The sequence below is a fragment of the Macrobrachium nipponense genome, chromosome 13 (assembly GCF_015104395.2).
Source record: "Macrobrachium nipponense isolate FS-2020 chromosome 13, ASM1510439v2, whole genome shotgun sequence".
NCBI classification, from domain to species: Eukaryota; Metazoa; Arthropoda; class Malacostraca; order Decapoda; family Palaemonidae; genus Macrobrachium; species Macrobrachium nipponense.
This window is the reverse complement of record NC_087206.1, coordinates 29,074,324-29,087,637: the sequence shown is the minus strand read 5'-3', so window position 1 is coordinate 29,087,637 and position 13,314 is coordinate 29,074,324. Positions and strand designations below refer to the sequence as shown.

At 36.8% G+C, this 13,314-nt stretch overlaps 1 protein-coding gene across 1 annotated transcript in view; it reads left to right on the top strand.

Moving 5' to 3' along the window:
- Positions 1-13,027, top strand: part of LOC135225447 (neuromedin-K receptor-like) — a 260,592-nt gene extending 247,565 nt beyond the window's left edge. Inside the window, exons 8-12 of the mRNA XM_064264770.1 lie at positions 3,379-3,597; positions 5,638-5,767; positions 6,111-6,202; positions 10,339-10,417; positions 11,218-13,027. Of these exons, the coding sequence (XP_064120840.1) occupies positions 3,379-3,597; positions 5,638-5,767; positions 6,111-6,202; positions 10,339-10,417; positions 11,218-11,789 (1,092 nt within the window). The 3' untranslated portion in view covers positions 11,790-13,027. The remainder of the gene's footprint in view (positions 1-3,378; positions 3,598-5,637; positions 5,768-6,110; positions 6,203-10,338; positions 10,418-11,217) is intronic.
- Positions 13,028-13,314: the final 287 nt, after the last annotated feature.

Here is a 13,314-nt window from a genome sequence, read left to right as displayed (position 1 = left end):
TGTATGGATCGTATAGATATATATATAATTATAGTAATATATAGATAGCTATATATATATATTATATATATATTATATATATATATATATATATCTATATATACATTATATAATATGAAGATATTCAATATATCTAATATATATATATATATCATATATATTATATATATATATATAATATTTTATATATATCTATATACCATATCTATACTATAGGATATATATATAAGGTATATATATAATATATAATCTCTTATATATATATATATATATATATATATATATAAATTTATATATTAATATAAAATAAACATAATATAATTACTCTCAGGTTTTTACATTAAATTGTTTGCGTTGCATATAAGAGAGAGAGAGAGAGAGAGAGAGGAGAGAGAGAGAGAGAGAATGTCTATCATTGTCCAGTCTTACTTCTCCTTAGTTCTGGATACAACATAAAGACTACTTTGTTATTCAACAAGAAATCCGGCGCCCTAAATCCAATAAACATTATTCGACGGAACTGCAGTTCTCTTCTAAAATCTCTCCAATGGAAAATCGAGTAGCTATCGGTTGTAATATACATCTACCGAGAAAACGTTTGAATGATTAATTCTCGAATGATGAATTCTCGTCTCCAGCCCGGCCCCCTTCGAAGACTGAAAATACAACTGTGCAAAGGTAATATATTCTTTTCCTCAATTCTGACGAAAGTCCACAGCAGTTCTTCCGGAGGGCTGCTCAGCTAAGGGTATCTCATTCATGCACGCTTTTCGGAAACTTGATGTTTCTTTTACAACAATTTAGAAAATCATGATTAAATGTTTAAAAAATATATCTTCCAAATGCAATACTTTTCGCCTTTTAACCTCGTTATGTTTAAAAAAATCAACTCAAAAATTTATAAATCTGTATCACAAAGCATACCTTCAACGTGTAAATCGAGTTCTTCGAGATGCAGTTTTATTATTACTGTACTTCCGTTCCTTTTATTTTCATTCACGAAAAGACACTCATGGAAAGAGCTACCAAGAAAACCATTTTCAGGCTTCGAGGGGCAAGGATTTCTAAGAGCGAAATGCCCACCCAAGCCGGTAACTTGACAGACATTCACAAAACACTTTTTATCTCCGGAAGCTCTTGAGTAAGTGAAGCCGGAATTTTTTTTTTCTTTAAGACTATTCATCTGTCTCCTTCACTCATACTACCTGCTTATGTTCTACAGCTGGGAGAGAATAAAGCGGGATTCTTTAATAATGCTTATGATTGATGCTCCTGCTATTATTTTTATGATGAATATTAGATGAGAGAGAGAGAGAGAGAGAGAGAGAGAGAGAGAGAGAGAGAGAGAGAGAGAGAGAGTGAGCTACTGGAACTTACTGCGCAATTCTAATTCCATAACGAGCACATGTGAGCTGAAGTAATAACAAGAATTCACTTTTCGTTTCGTAGCGATTTAGTAATATATACCTCACATATTTCTTACATTCTATAAAATTATGTAGTGTAGCCAGCCCACTTATTCCATTCGTAAATATTAAGTAGTGCATCTGACTTATACCTTCCATAAGGTTCATGAAATATACATACCCCTGTCATGGACTTTATGTAATATACTTATCCTTTTCATATACTTTATACAATGAATAGATATAGATCAAGCCAGCCTTGTGCTGGCACGGGCTCTTGCTTTTTAGCAGCCTGTAATACTTTATGCAAAGTGCTCATCCCTCCCGTAAACTTTATGTCAGATATTTATCCCTTTCATATACTTTATGTAATGTAATCATCCCTTGGATAAATATTAACTAATGTACTCTTCCTCTTTCTTAAATTCCATAAGATTACGTGATGCACTATATCAACCGTATCTTTCGTCGATGACTACTATATCACTCTTATCTATTTTTGCGAATATCAGGTGAGAATTTATTTCACATTTTTCCTCACTTTCTGCAAACCAAATCGATTTGTCCCTTATAAAACATATGGGCGAATAACTTGTTTCCATCGTCGATGAATATGGATATTACTATGAAATTTCCAATACGAAACCGACGTTACTCGAATTTTTCTGCTTTCTCCTTAAAAAGGTTCTATATTCTTCTTCAAACGTCTGTATATTTCCACATTTGGAAGCCTCGCATTTTCTCTCTCGAAAGCGCACTGCTATTTCTCCCTCGAAAGTCTATTATTATTTATTTTGCAATGAAAGTTTCTCTCTCTCTCTCTCTCTCTCTCTCTCTCTCTCTCTCTCTCTCTCTCTCTCTGTCTACATTACTTTATTCTTCGAAAGTCTGCTTTCACCCTTAAACGTCATCATTTTCTCTTTCGAAACCATATCACTGTATTCTCTCTCTATCTCTCTCTCTCTCTCTCTCTCTAAATTATTCTCTTCAAATTCCCCAATTCAAGCCTCTCATTACCTCTTATTCTTTGAAAGTTTATTTTCCTCCTTGTCAATCTGTCACTGTTTCTTCTCTCACGAAAGTCTCTTCTACCCCTACTCTCGAAAGTCTCTCTCACTGTTTTCTTCTCTCTTCTTCGCTAGGCGTTTAATAAGACAACTATAATTATTTTACCCTCCGTCAGGTGATCAATATGAGATTTACAACTATTTTCTCCTCTTCGCCACTTGATCAATATGATGATCACTACTATTTTCTCCATCTTCGCCAGGTGATCATTATGATAATCACAACCATTTTCTCTCCTTCTTCCCCACAATCTTCATCTTACTTAGGTGATCAATATGATGATTACATCCATTCTCCATCTCCCCTAGGCGATCAATATGATGATCACATCCACATTCTCCATCTTCCCAGGGTGATCAATAAGATGATCACAATCACATTCTCCTTCTTCCCCAAGTGATCAATATGATGATCACAACTACATTCTCCATCTATGATCACAACCACATTCTCCTTCTTCCCCAGGTGATCAATAAGATGGTTACAACCACGCTCTCCTTCTTCCCCCAGGTGATCAATATGATTACAACCACATTCTCCATCTTCCCTAAGTGATCAATATGATCACAAATACATTCTCCAACTACGATCACAACCTCACTCTCCTTCCCCAAGCTCACTACACATTCTCTATCTTCCCCATGCGATCAATATGATGATCACAATCACATTTTCCTTCTTCCCCAGGTGATCAGTATGATGATCCCAACTGCATTCTCCTTCTTCGCCAGATGATCAATAAGATGATTACAACCGCATTCTCTTCTTTCCCAGGTGATTAATAAGATGATTACAACCACGCTCTCCTTCTTCCCAGGGTGATCAACATGATGACCACCTCTATCTTGACCTTTACCAGGGGATCAGTATGATGATCACAACTATTTTCTCTCTTTCTCCTTAGGTGATCAACATGATGATCACCGTCATGGTATGCTTCGTCCTGTGCTGGTTCCCACTGCAGGTGCTTCAGTTCCTGATCTACTTCGCTCCGGAGATCACGACTTGCAGGGGCAACGCCTGCTTCACCTACTACATGAGCTTCTTCGCCTGCCACTGGCTGGCCATGGCCAACTCCTTCATGAACCCGTTCATCTACTGCTTCATGAGCAAGAACTTCAGGGTGAGTATGCTTCCTTCCTTTCTTCTGTCTGTTATTATTATTATTATTATTATTATTATTATTATTATTATTATTATCATTGGAAGAAGACCCTCTTTTAATTAAACAATTCTGTTGAATAAAATGGCAGAATTCAGCGAATTAATCTTATACATTATCTTTTCTATTTTTCTTATTACTCGCTTTTCTGGCTCAGCCATGCTTCGCAATAATTACCCAATATTCCTAATATGAATATTGGCCAATTATTGCGAAGTATCGCGGAGCCAGAAAAGCGAGTAATAAGAAAAATAGAAAGATAGTATATGATTAATTCGCTGAATTCTGCCATTTTATTCAACATTATTATTATTATTATTATTATTATTATTATTTTATACATTTTATATTCGCACCTTTATTGTTATAGATCATATTCCTGCTACTGTCACCAAAAACACCACTGTCACTAATGCAACCACTAATTCTACATCAACCACCATCATCATTTCTAATAATACCAATACCAGTAATAACAAAAATAATAATATTAATAATACATGCAAGAAAACATAATCGCCATTATCAAAATTCCTGTCTCAGATTTCCAAGTTAAAACAAAATCTACATTTTTTTTCGACATAAAATGGTTTGCTAATATTAGTTACATTAGTGTTGAGCTAGTGTTAAGCAATGAGTAACAATAACGAAAATAAGTTTTAGTAACCTTAAGCACTTAGACCTTGTTACCAGTATTAATTATCATTTCTATTGAATATGAGGCCGTCATAAAATCTATAAGGTAGAATACTTAATTTCAATGTGCAATTAAACGCTGTCAATTTTGCGGTTTGTTGCAGACAGGACTGGAGGTATTACAGAATTTTCCTACAAAAGCTACCTCACATCTTTCCGTACTTCCTAGTAGCTGATTCGATTTGTTTCTTATCACTGAACATATTGGCATTTCAGTGTTTCCATCCTCGGCGAATATGGATATTATTATGAAATTTCCAGTACGGAACCGATCTAACTCGAACCTCTCTACTTTTTTTTTTTTATGTCTGTGTATTTTCTGATTTGAAAGTCTCGCATCTTCTTTCTCTAAAGCGTAGTTCTATTTTCTCTCTTGAAAGGCTCTTTTAGAGAGTCTATGTTAGTCTGTGTACGAGAGAGAGAGAGAGAGAGAGAGAGAGAGAGAGAGAGAGAGAGAATGCACTGTTCCGATGATTGGCTCAAGGTTTGTTAGGTAGTTTCACTGACGGTTTCCCCTCTCCCAATCTGAGGCCTTAGCCTAACCTTAAGATAACTTTTCTCTTTTTCCGGCAGAGATCTCTGATAACAAAGGAGGCCATTTCGTATATGAAGGCTCAAACAACTGAAAAATTGATTAAAACCAATTTTGAATTGAAATAATATCTAAACGAGGCATTGTTAGGATTTACAAAGGAAAAAACATTTGCTAACCCCAAGTATAATGTTCAGGCTTAAGGTTGGAGGATGTGGCTTTATAAAGGAGTCAATGTTAACTCATTTCAAACATAAGGAAATTAAGTAACCAAAACGAGCTAACGGCAATTTATGGTACTTGAGATACGAAATATTTAATTGATATCTCAAGTCTGAGCCTTCACGCGTTTCTCCCGTAGGGAGGGAAGGGTAGTACCGTCAGTGCACCACACGGGCGCACTCTGCATTCCTGAAGGGAGCTTGCAGCGTCCCTACGGCCCCTAGCTGCATCCACCTTTCAGCCTTTTACTTTACCTCCACCCCTCTTCCTCTCTTCAGTCTTGTTGCCCAACCTCTCTAACTTAGTCCACCGGGGAGGATTTATTTTTATTTTTATTTTTTTTATATAATTTAGGAACAGCAGAAGAAAATAAGAAAATTTCTGTTAATGCATAGCTACCTGTTAAATTCAGTACCTTTTCATGAAAATACAGTTGAACATTATGTCATATCGGTGTGAATTTCATTTAGAATTGTAAAAAAAAAAAAATTGTAAAAAAAAAAAAAAAAAAAATTCCAATATTCACATTCGTCCATAATTCATTCCGGCAGGAGGACCTCCTGCAGTTCATCAGGAAATGCAACCGTAAACGAATACGCAGAACCAGGTCAAACAAGTTCAGCAGAAGTGATCTTGGGTCATCTTTTAGGTCGATCCTGTACATCACTCACAAGACCTCAGGTAAGACCACTCGACTATGACCTCTCTGTCTCTCTCTCTCTCTCTCTCTCTCTCTCTCTCTCTCTCTCTCTCTTCTTACAGGCATAGGATTTGGATACATTATTACATTTTTGAGTATCTGCAGGACTCGAATTCAATTATATCCTTGAATTTTTACTAGAGACATATTTTAACTTATATCTAAACTTTCATTATAATGTATACAAATAAATGACACTTAGAGATTCCCCATAGCCCTAGCAAAATTAGAAGTATTATTTATATCCCTTAGTAAGGAGGCAGCTGAGAAACTACTGGCAATAAACAGAAAAGATGTAAACAAAAATTCTCTTTCCCGGAACAGTGCAAAGCTCAACGAAAACAAGTTTCCGGGCGAAGAGCGACAGATCTCGGGAGGCCGAGATCTTTGAACTGAGATCCCTCCAGGATAAACAGGTGAGTAGCTTGCATTTCTTTTTAAAATAAAGAATTTATCTATTATTATCATTATTATAAACTCATCCCAACTCTAGATGGATAGGGGTCCCTTGAATGTACTTCATCACTTGACCTCAATTAATATGAACCTGGCCTACTTTTCAAAGTCACACTTTACATTCATTCTCAATCATGAAATGACGCACTGACAACAACAGTATTGAACCCAACGAAAAAATGGAGCTGGGTAAGATCTGACGTTTTTTTGCTACTGAAATTCCCATTAGAACTTGTCATTTCAAAAGAACTCTCTTCACGAGACTCATAAAAACACATAATTACCTCAGTTCAAAACAATGGAAAATTTGCTTAAAAAGAGGCAGCAAAAAATACCGATGATGAAATAACACATACATATTACACTGGAGACCACCATCCACTTGAATGAGAGGGTCACAAAATAAATATAACACATAAACTGTGGTCCAAACTTAGTCATATGCAAAACGTGCCGAGGGTAGGTGTGCTAACCGCCTTGCCCTCTATAACATTGCCGTCGTTTCATTTTGACAGTATGGTTACACGAGTAGTGAAGGATTGTAACTTTATTCCAAAAGGGAGTCACGGTAACTTGTTTTTGTGTTTTCTAGGTTACATTAAGTGTCTATTATTTCGAATTCATGCCATTTTACAGTGACGAAATAAGGTACATATGTATGTAGCCTCTAATTTCAACTTGAAGTATATAAGTAATATTGAGAAGAAATTAATAGAACCCAGGGTAAGAAGTTTCTCGGATTCTTATCCTTTTTCCGCATTCACAATCAATTAATTCCAGCATAATCCTTGCGGTACTACATTTAATTTGTTACTAAAACATCTTTCATTTTTTGTAATTAAAGCCCTGAATTACCTTCGAAATCCAAACTTCAGTGCTAGCTAGAAATTAATTAAACTTGTAATGAGAATAAAAAATATAAGTTTTGGTGATACAATAGCAGCTTTCGATGGACTGTTCCTTTGCTATTTACGGCTATATGACCGTACTATGATTATTATAAACTTTAATATCTTTTAATCTCTTCAAGAGTGAGAATAGTGTTACTATGGGTAGAATTCATTCTCAGAGGAGCGATATTTAGAGTTGCTGTTCTTATCATTCGTTTTCTTCTATGGATTTTGACCGTCAGTAACTGGACAGTTTCAAACATGCGTTTCAGTGAGGTACCCAAGTCACTGCAGTGGCCGGCACTTCTCGCCAATAAACATTCGTACTATGAGATTCAGGGCCTCTGTAACACGGTTTTTTATTTCGCCAATAACTTTTTATTTATCCTTATTGATTTCATAAAGTAATAACGCTTATTCTGCCACTACCGTAGGTTGGAATAGAGTGTGTTGGTACTTAAATAATGTAAAAGTGACCTTTTTGAAGAACGGGCCAACCTTAACTCAGAGAAAAGGTTTTCTTCGGAACCGCCAACTCGTTACGTTAACTTAATGACAGCATTTTCTTCCTTCTTCTCGCATAGGATGATTGGCTATACGTAAACGAAGAGCTAAACCTCTTGGCAACAATGACATACAAAGGAATGTAAATTAACAAGCAAAGCAGTACATCCTTTATGAAACTCTGGAACCTCCCTCCACTGAAATTTTCAATTGAATTCATAATGAACAAACCAACAAAAATATTGGTTAATAAAGATTTACAAAAACCACTTCGATTATTAGTCTAACTCCCAAAAAAAAGTTTCCAAAGAAATTACAGTCTACTTTAAATAGTCCCAATCCAGATTGACAAGCATTTGCTAGGAATAAGTTGGTAATTATGGCGAAAAAGGAGAGAGGGACATTAAGTAGACAAATCTTGATTTGAATAACTGCTATATCCAATGTCAAGAGCGAAATTTTTGTTGGTATTTATTGGCTTATCTATCCTATTTTACTGGAAAAAAAAAATAGCCGCGGTACCGGTTAGTATTGCTTTGCTTTAAACCTTGTCACCGAATAAGATATCGTCGAGAATTGATAAGTTCAATGAGGCTCCAAACCCCACTTTTCGCCTCGTTTAATTAAGTTGTCGAGGAGTAAAAGAAGACTGGAAGGCGTAGGGGCCGCGATGGGGGCATTGTTGGAGGTTAGAAAATTTAACTTTCTGGCTATAAAAACTCATTTCTCGAAGTAGTTGCTAAGAAGTGCTAAATGATCCCTCAAGGATCCCAGCAGTTGGCCTAAACGTTTAATTCATGTATATTCACTGCTATACTTGTTTGCGGCAACTACTGTAGCCGCTACAGTAGTACTACTACAGCTAGCACTTGATTAACCCCCCACCCGCCATCTTTATGTATGTGTTCCGCCATTCATAAAGTCTTTGGGTTTCAGAGCCGATGGAATTTATTCGTGTCTGGTGGATCGGGAGGGGCAACATTTAGTCAAGAGGTGTTTTGTTTACCTTGCTTACGTTAATGAATGGTTTTTCGACGTCTTGGTGGGCTCCGTAATCAATTGGCCATTGGCGTCGGCTAGATCGATTTTTTACTTCGTACAAAAAATTAAAAACCTATCGGGTTTAGGTTATTAATTTAATAGCTTGACAAAGGATTTGGTTGGGCCTGGGGTGGTTGTTGTGAAAAGAAGTATACATCTATGTCAACGTTTGTTCAGCTACATCCGATGCCTTTGAAACAGGAGCCAAAGTCCAAAAAAACCTCGTTTAACAGAGGACTTCTGAATCTCATAGTAAGCCGCGATTTTTTTTTTTTTGTTTTTTTTTAATACTAAAGCTCATCCAAAAACCCGCGAAGCAGATTACCTTGAAAGTTTCTGTTTGACCTCGATTTTCAGTTTCTAGCGGCAGCCAAGGTCAGGAGATTTGCCTACCTATTCCGGTCCCGGTAGTTTTATTATTGATTATTATTATTATTATTATTTATTATTAATTATTATTTATTATTATTCATTATTATTACTATGCTCGAGTGATAAATTTCAAGGTAAGTTCGGAGAAACAAAGGCTCCTTTCCTTCTCATTCCTGAGGAGATACAAAGGACAATAACAGTGATATTAAAATAGAATGGAGTGCAGTAAACTGCTTCAACAAATTGTAATTTCTCTCAATCTTTATTTCTTGATGCGGTGGGTTACTCATCATCAATTACTTTGCCTTTCGGTAAGCGACGACGAATTGAGTGCTTTTTTGTATTTACACTTTCTAAAGTGCCTATCATCAGGGGGTTCAGTCTCTCCATTAATCAATGACACGATACCTGAAGTGGGCAAGAACTGTAGTTTCCGGTGCCAACAACGAATTGTCAAAAGAATTGACTTTAAAGTGACGTGTGCAAGGACCGTCTGGTTTTGTGCGAAGAAGGGTATTTTTTGGACAGTTTAAAATTCACTGTCCAAAATCTTTTAGGGAATCCTAATTAAGAACTCTGCCCAATCCTCTCTGAGGGAGAAGCAATTATGCGTCCCTCATCCGGAGAAGAGGATTTAGAATGAAAAGCTTTCGACGCCTTCCCTCCTTTTTCCGAGAGTTTTAACGCTGTTCTGATTATTTAGAAGATCGATAAATCTCATTTGAAGCGTATAAGGAATTCTAAAGGTTTCATAACAAGGCCAGACTCTCGACCTACCCCTACAACCATTCTTATTTTCCTGGAAGTTTCATAATCACATTCAATAACAATCCGTGCCACAATGCATCGACCAAAATCAGTCAGCAATTCACGATAAAAGTGACTCCGTCAAATCAGACAGTGATATAAATCATTCATAGCATTCAATTTGTCATCGCTAAACATCTGTCCAACAATAGCAGACACAAGAAACATCCACCAGGCAATCACACAGAAGCATTTCCAGGCGGAAAAATTAAATTTCGCTCTTTCCTTAAAAAAGCGCGACGAAGCAATCATGACCCACTGAGACAGGTCGGCCAGACAATGACGTCACGGGGGCTAATCACAGACCTATTTATTCATAAGTGACGTCATTGTCTGGCCAACCTGTTTTTAGATGCAATTGTTTTTAGATCCATTTCGTCGGCATTGTCGCACCACCTACAACCAATACTTTTAAAACTACTTTTTAAACTTATTTCTTCCTTTTGTCTCTACTTTCCTCTCCTGGGATCCCCCCTCCACAGGAGGAATCACCCTCTACGAGGAGATTTTTCATCCGTACAAGCAAATCGTCAACGAGAAAGGACTACCAGAGAAAACTGGGTGAGCAAATAGGTTCATGGTCGTTTAAACTGCTTCTTTATCACTTAAAAACTCTTATAGAAACTTCCAACCTTGAAAATTACTACTTTAATCACGGTACTTGCTGAATTATACCTCTACTTTTCTTTCTGATTCTCTTTTTTCTATCAGAACTTAGTATATGTTGACTTTTAATCTTTGTAACTTATACCATAAGTAAGAGACTACTTTTTAATTTCCATTTTCCAAGACAACAGAACACACCTTAACTTTCAAGATTTGGTGGGTTATTTTTTAACCACGATGAACTAAATTATTCTATTACTATCGAAGAAAATTCTTACTATTATATTTATGATGATACACTATTCCAACGGAATATAATGTGTCAATTTCATACTTCAGAACTCAGAGTCTTAGAATTCTAAATATCGATACTTACTTTTTAATTATTTGCAGAAAACCTAAGGTTGTGAACGCTAATAAATTTGGAGACTTTGGCAAAGTTCCATAAGGTATTAACCTTTTTATAAACATTACACAGATGCACGCACAAACACACACACACACACACATATAAATATATATATATATATATATATATATATATATATATATATATATATATATATATATATATATATATATATAAGGTTATCTTATTCCATATTCAGTCACTGGATCAAGAAACAACTTTTCGACTTTGACACATAGTACACGTTCATTATCAGTGCTGGATATTTATGGCCCTAATATTTAACATTAAATGAGATCAGATAAATAGACTTTGTAGCACACGGATTCATTCTTTTTATTTGCAGGTGAGTCGGCCCTTTGCTTCAAAGACGCTCTGCCGGGCATCTACAGCAGCCCAGGAAGCTCAACGAACTCCAACTTCCACTGCAGCAACCACCTAAGACAGCATCGCCTCAGCTACAAGAGTCAAGGCGGGGCTTATCACGCGATGACTCTCAGCTTCCAAAACAAGTCTGCGAGTCACAACAGCCCAGGTGTGGCGACTCAGAGAGACTGTTCATCAACGTGCCACCAAACACTAGCCGTCATGGATCCCATGGAACTGACGGCTGCCATGGTGCACGATGGGATTTCCAGCGAAATCCCTTGCAGTCACTCGTTGACTCTCCCTACTTCTCCATCTCTGGAGTCCGGTGGTCCGTTGCCCAGGGTGAGGCAAAATGTTCCGCTGTCAACGTCTTGTAACGAGCTACCGGTGCCAATGAACGGTAGTGACCTCTCCCCAGTGACTCTAGACGTAAGGAACTCTGAAAACCTACAAGATGACGTTTTTGAGGATGGCACCGTTAGAAATCTCGACAGAGCACAAGTCTCAAAGCTCACTGACTCACTCAAAGCTTCACGGGTTTCACTGTAAACCTTTTTGGCCGTTCGCACCAGACCATGAATAAATGTTGTCAAGTTTTAGTAATGATGGAGTGTTTACAATGCGTAATTTGTGCTGTTTCTGTGCACGTTTTACAATCTCTGAGAAGGATTACCTTGTATATCTGTGTTTGTTTTTTCTGTAATGTGGGGTACGTCTGTGCACAAGTGTTGCTAGCTCACGAATTTTACTCAGATCTTGAGTGACATTTATAAGAAATGCTCGTGATCTTCATTAGAAATGCCGTTCATTGCACAAAGTTCCTGTTGAATGGTATATTATTCGAAAATTTCAAAAGTTCGTGTCAGTTACTAAAGAATAAATAGTATCCGGATAATATGGAACATACATACATACACATATATACAAGAAACACGTCCCTTACTAGATCATTCTAGATAATTCTCAATCTCCCCAACTTCACACTGCAAAGAAAATATCCTGTAGAAATAAACCCGGTAAAACAGTTGGTCCAACTTGTTGAGTTAACGGTCATTCAATAATTATTTCAAGTCCAACTCAGCCTCTCGAACCAACAAGATTAACACCAACGTCATCCTACATCTTTAGTAAGATATTAAGTAAATAATCAGACACAGATAATTCCCGAATTCTATCTGAAGGTATGGTAGGATCCTTTAATAATCTAGTACAAATATTGATCAGAACCGTTAAGTAACGCAATTCCTACCCAACTAAGTATATACATGCATACATGCAAATATCATCACGCTCACAGTCAGTATCTCCTGGGTTCCACAACATAAAACACTCAAAAAGCCGATACATTCTGGATACTGTCAACCGGACAGCAAAAAAACTGGTCAAGTGATCACGATACTATGCTTAGTTACGTAACATATTGAAAGAATACTGATGAAGAAGTAATAAGCAGGAATGAAGACCTGCTTGAAGCAATGAAGCAAGAAGAGTCAGAGCACAAATCGAAGAGAGTGGAAAGGATTGCTATCAGGAAGTGTCGCTCAGACACCCAGCGCCAGTGCCACGTTTACACAACGTCACATATATGAACACGTTAACACAATGTCACATGTAGGAACACGTTGACACAATGTCACATATATGAACACGTTTACACAATGTCACATATAGGAACACGTTGACACAATGTCACATATATGAACACGTTGACACAATGTCACATGTAGGAACACGTTGACACAATGTCACATATATGAACACGTTGACACAATGTCACATATAGGAACACGTTGAACATGTCCATATAAATATTTGAACAACTTGTCACAATGTAAGGAAGGAAACGGTTGACACAATTGTCACATATCTGAACACGTTGACACAATGTCCTTAGGAACACTTGACACAATGTCACATATATGAACACGTTTGACACAATGTCACATATAGGAACACGTTGACACAATGTCAATATAGGAACACAGCTTGAACAAATTCACATATAGGAACACGTTGACACAATGTCACATATAGGAACACGTTGACACAATGTCACATATATGAACACGTTAAC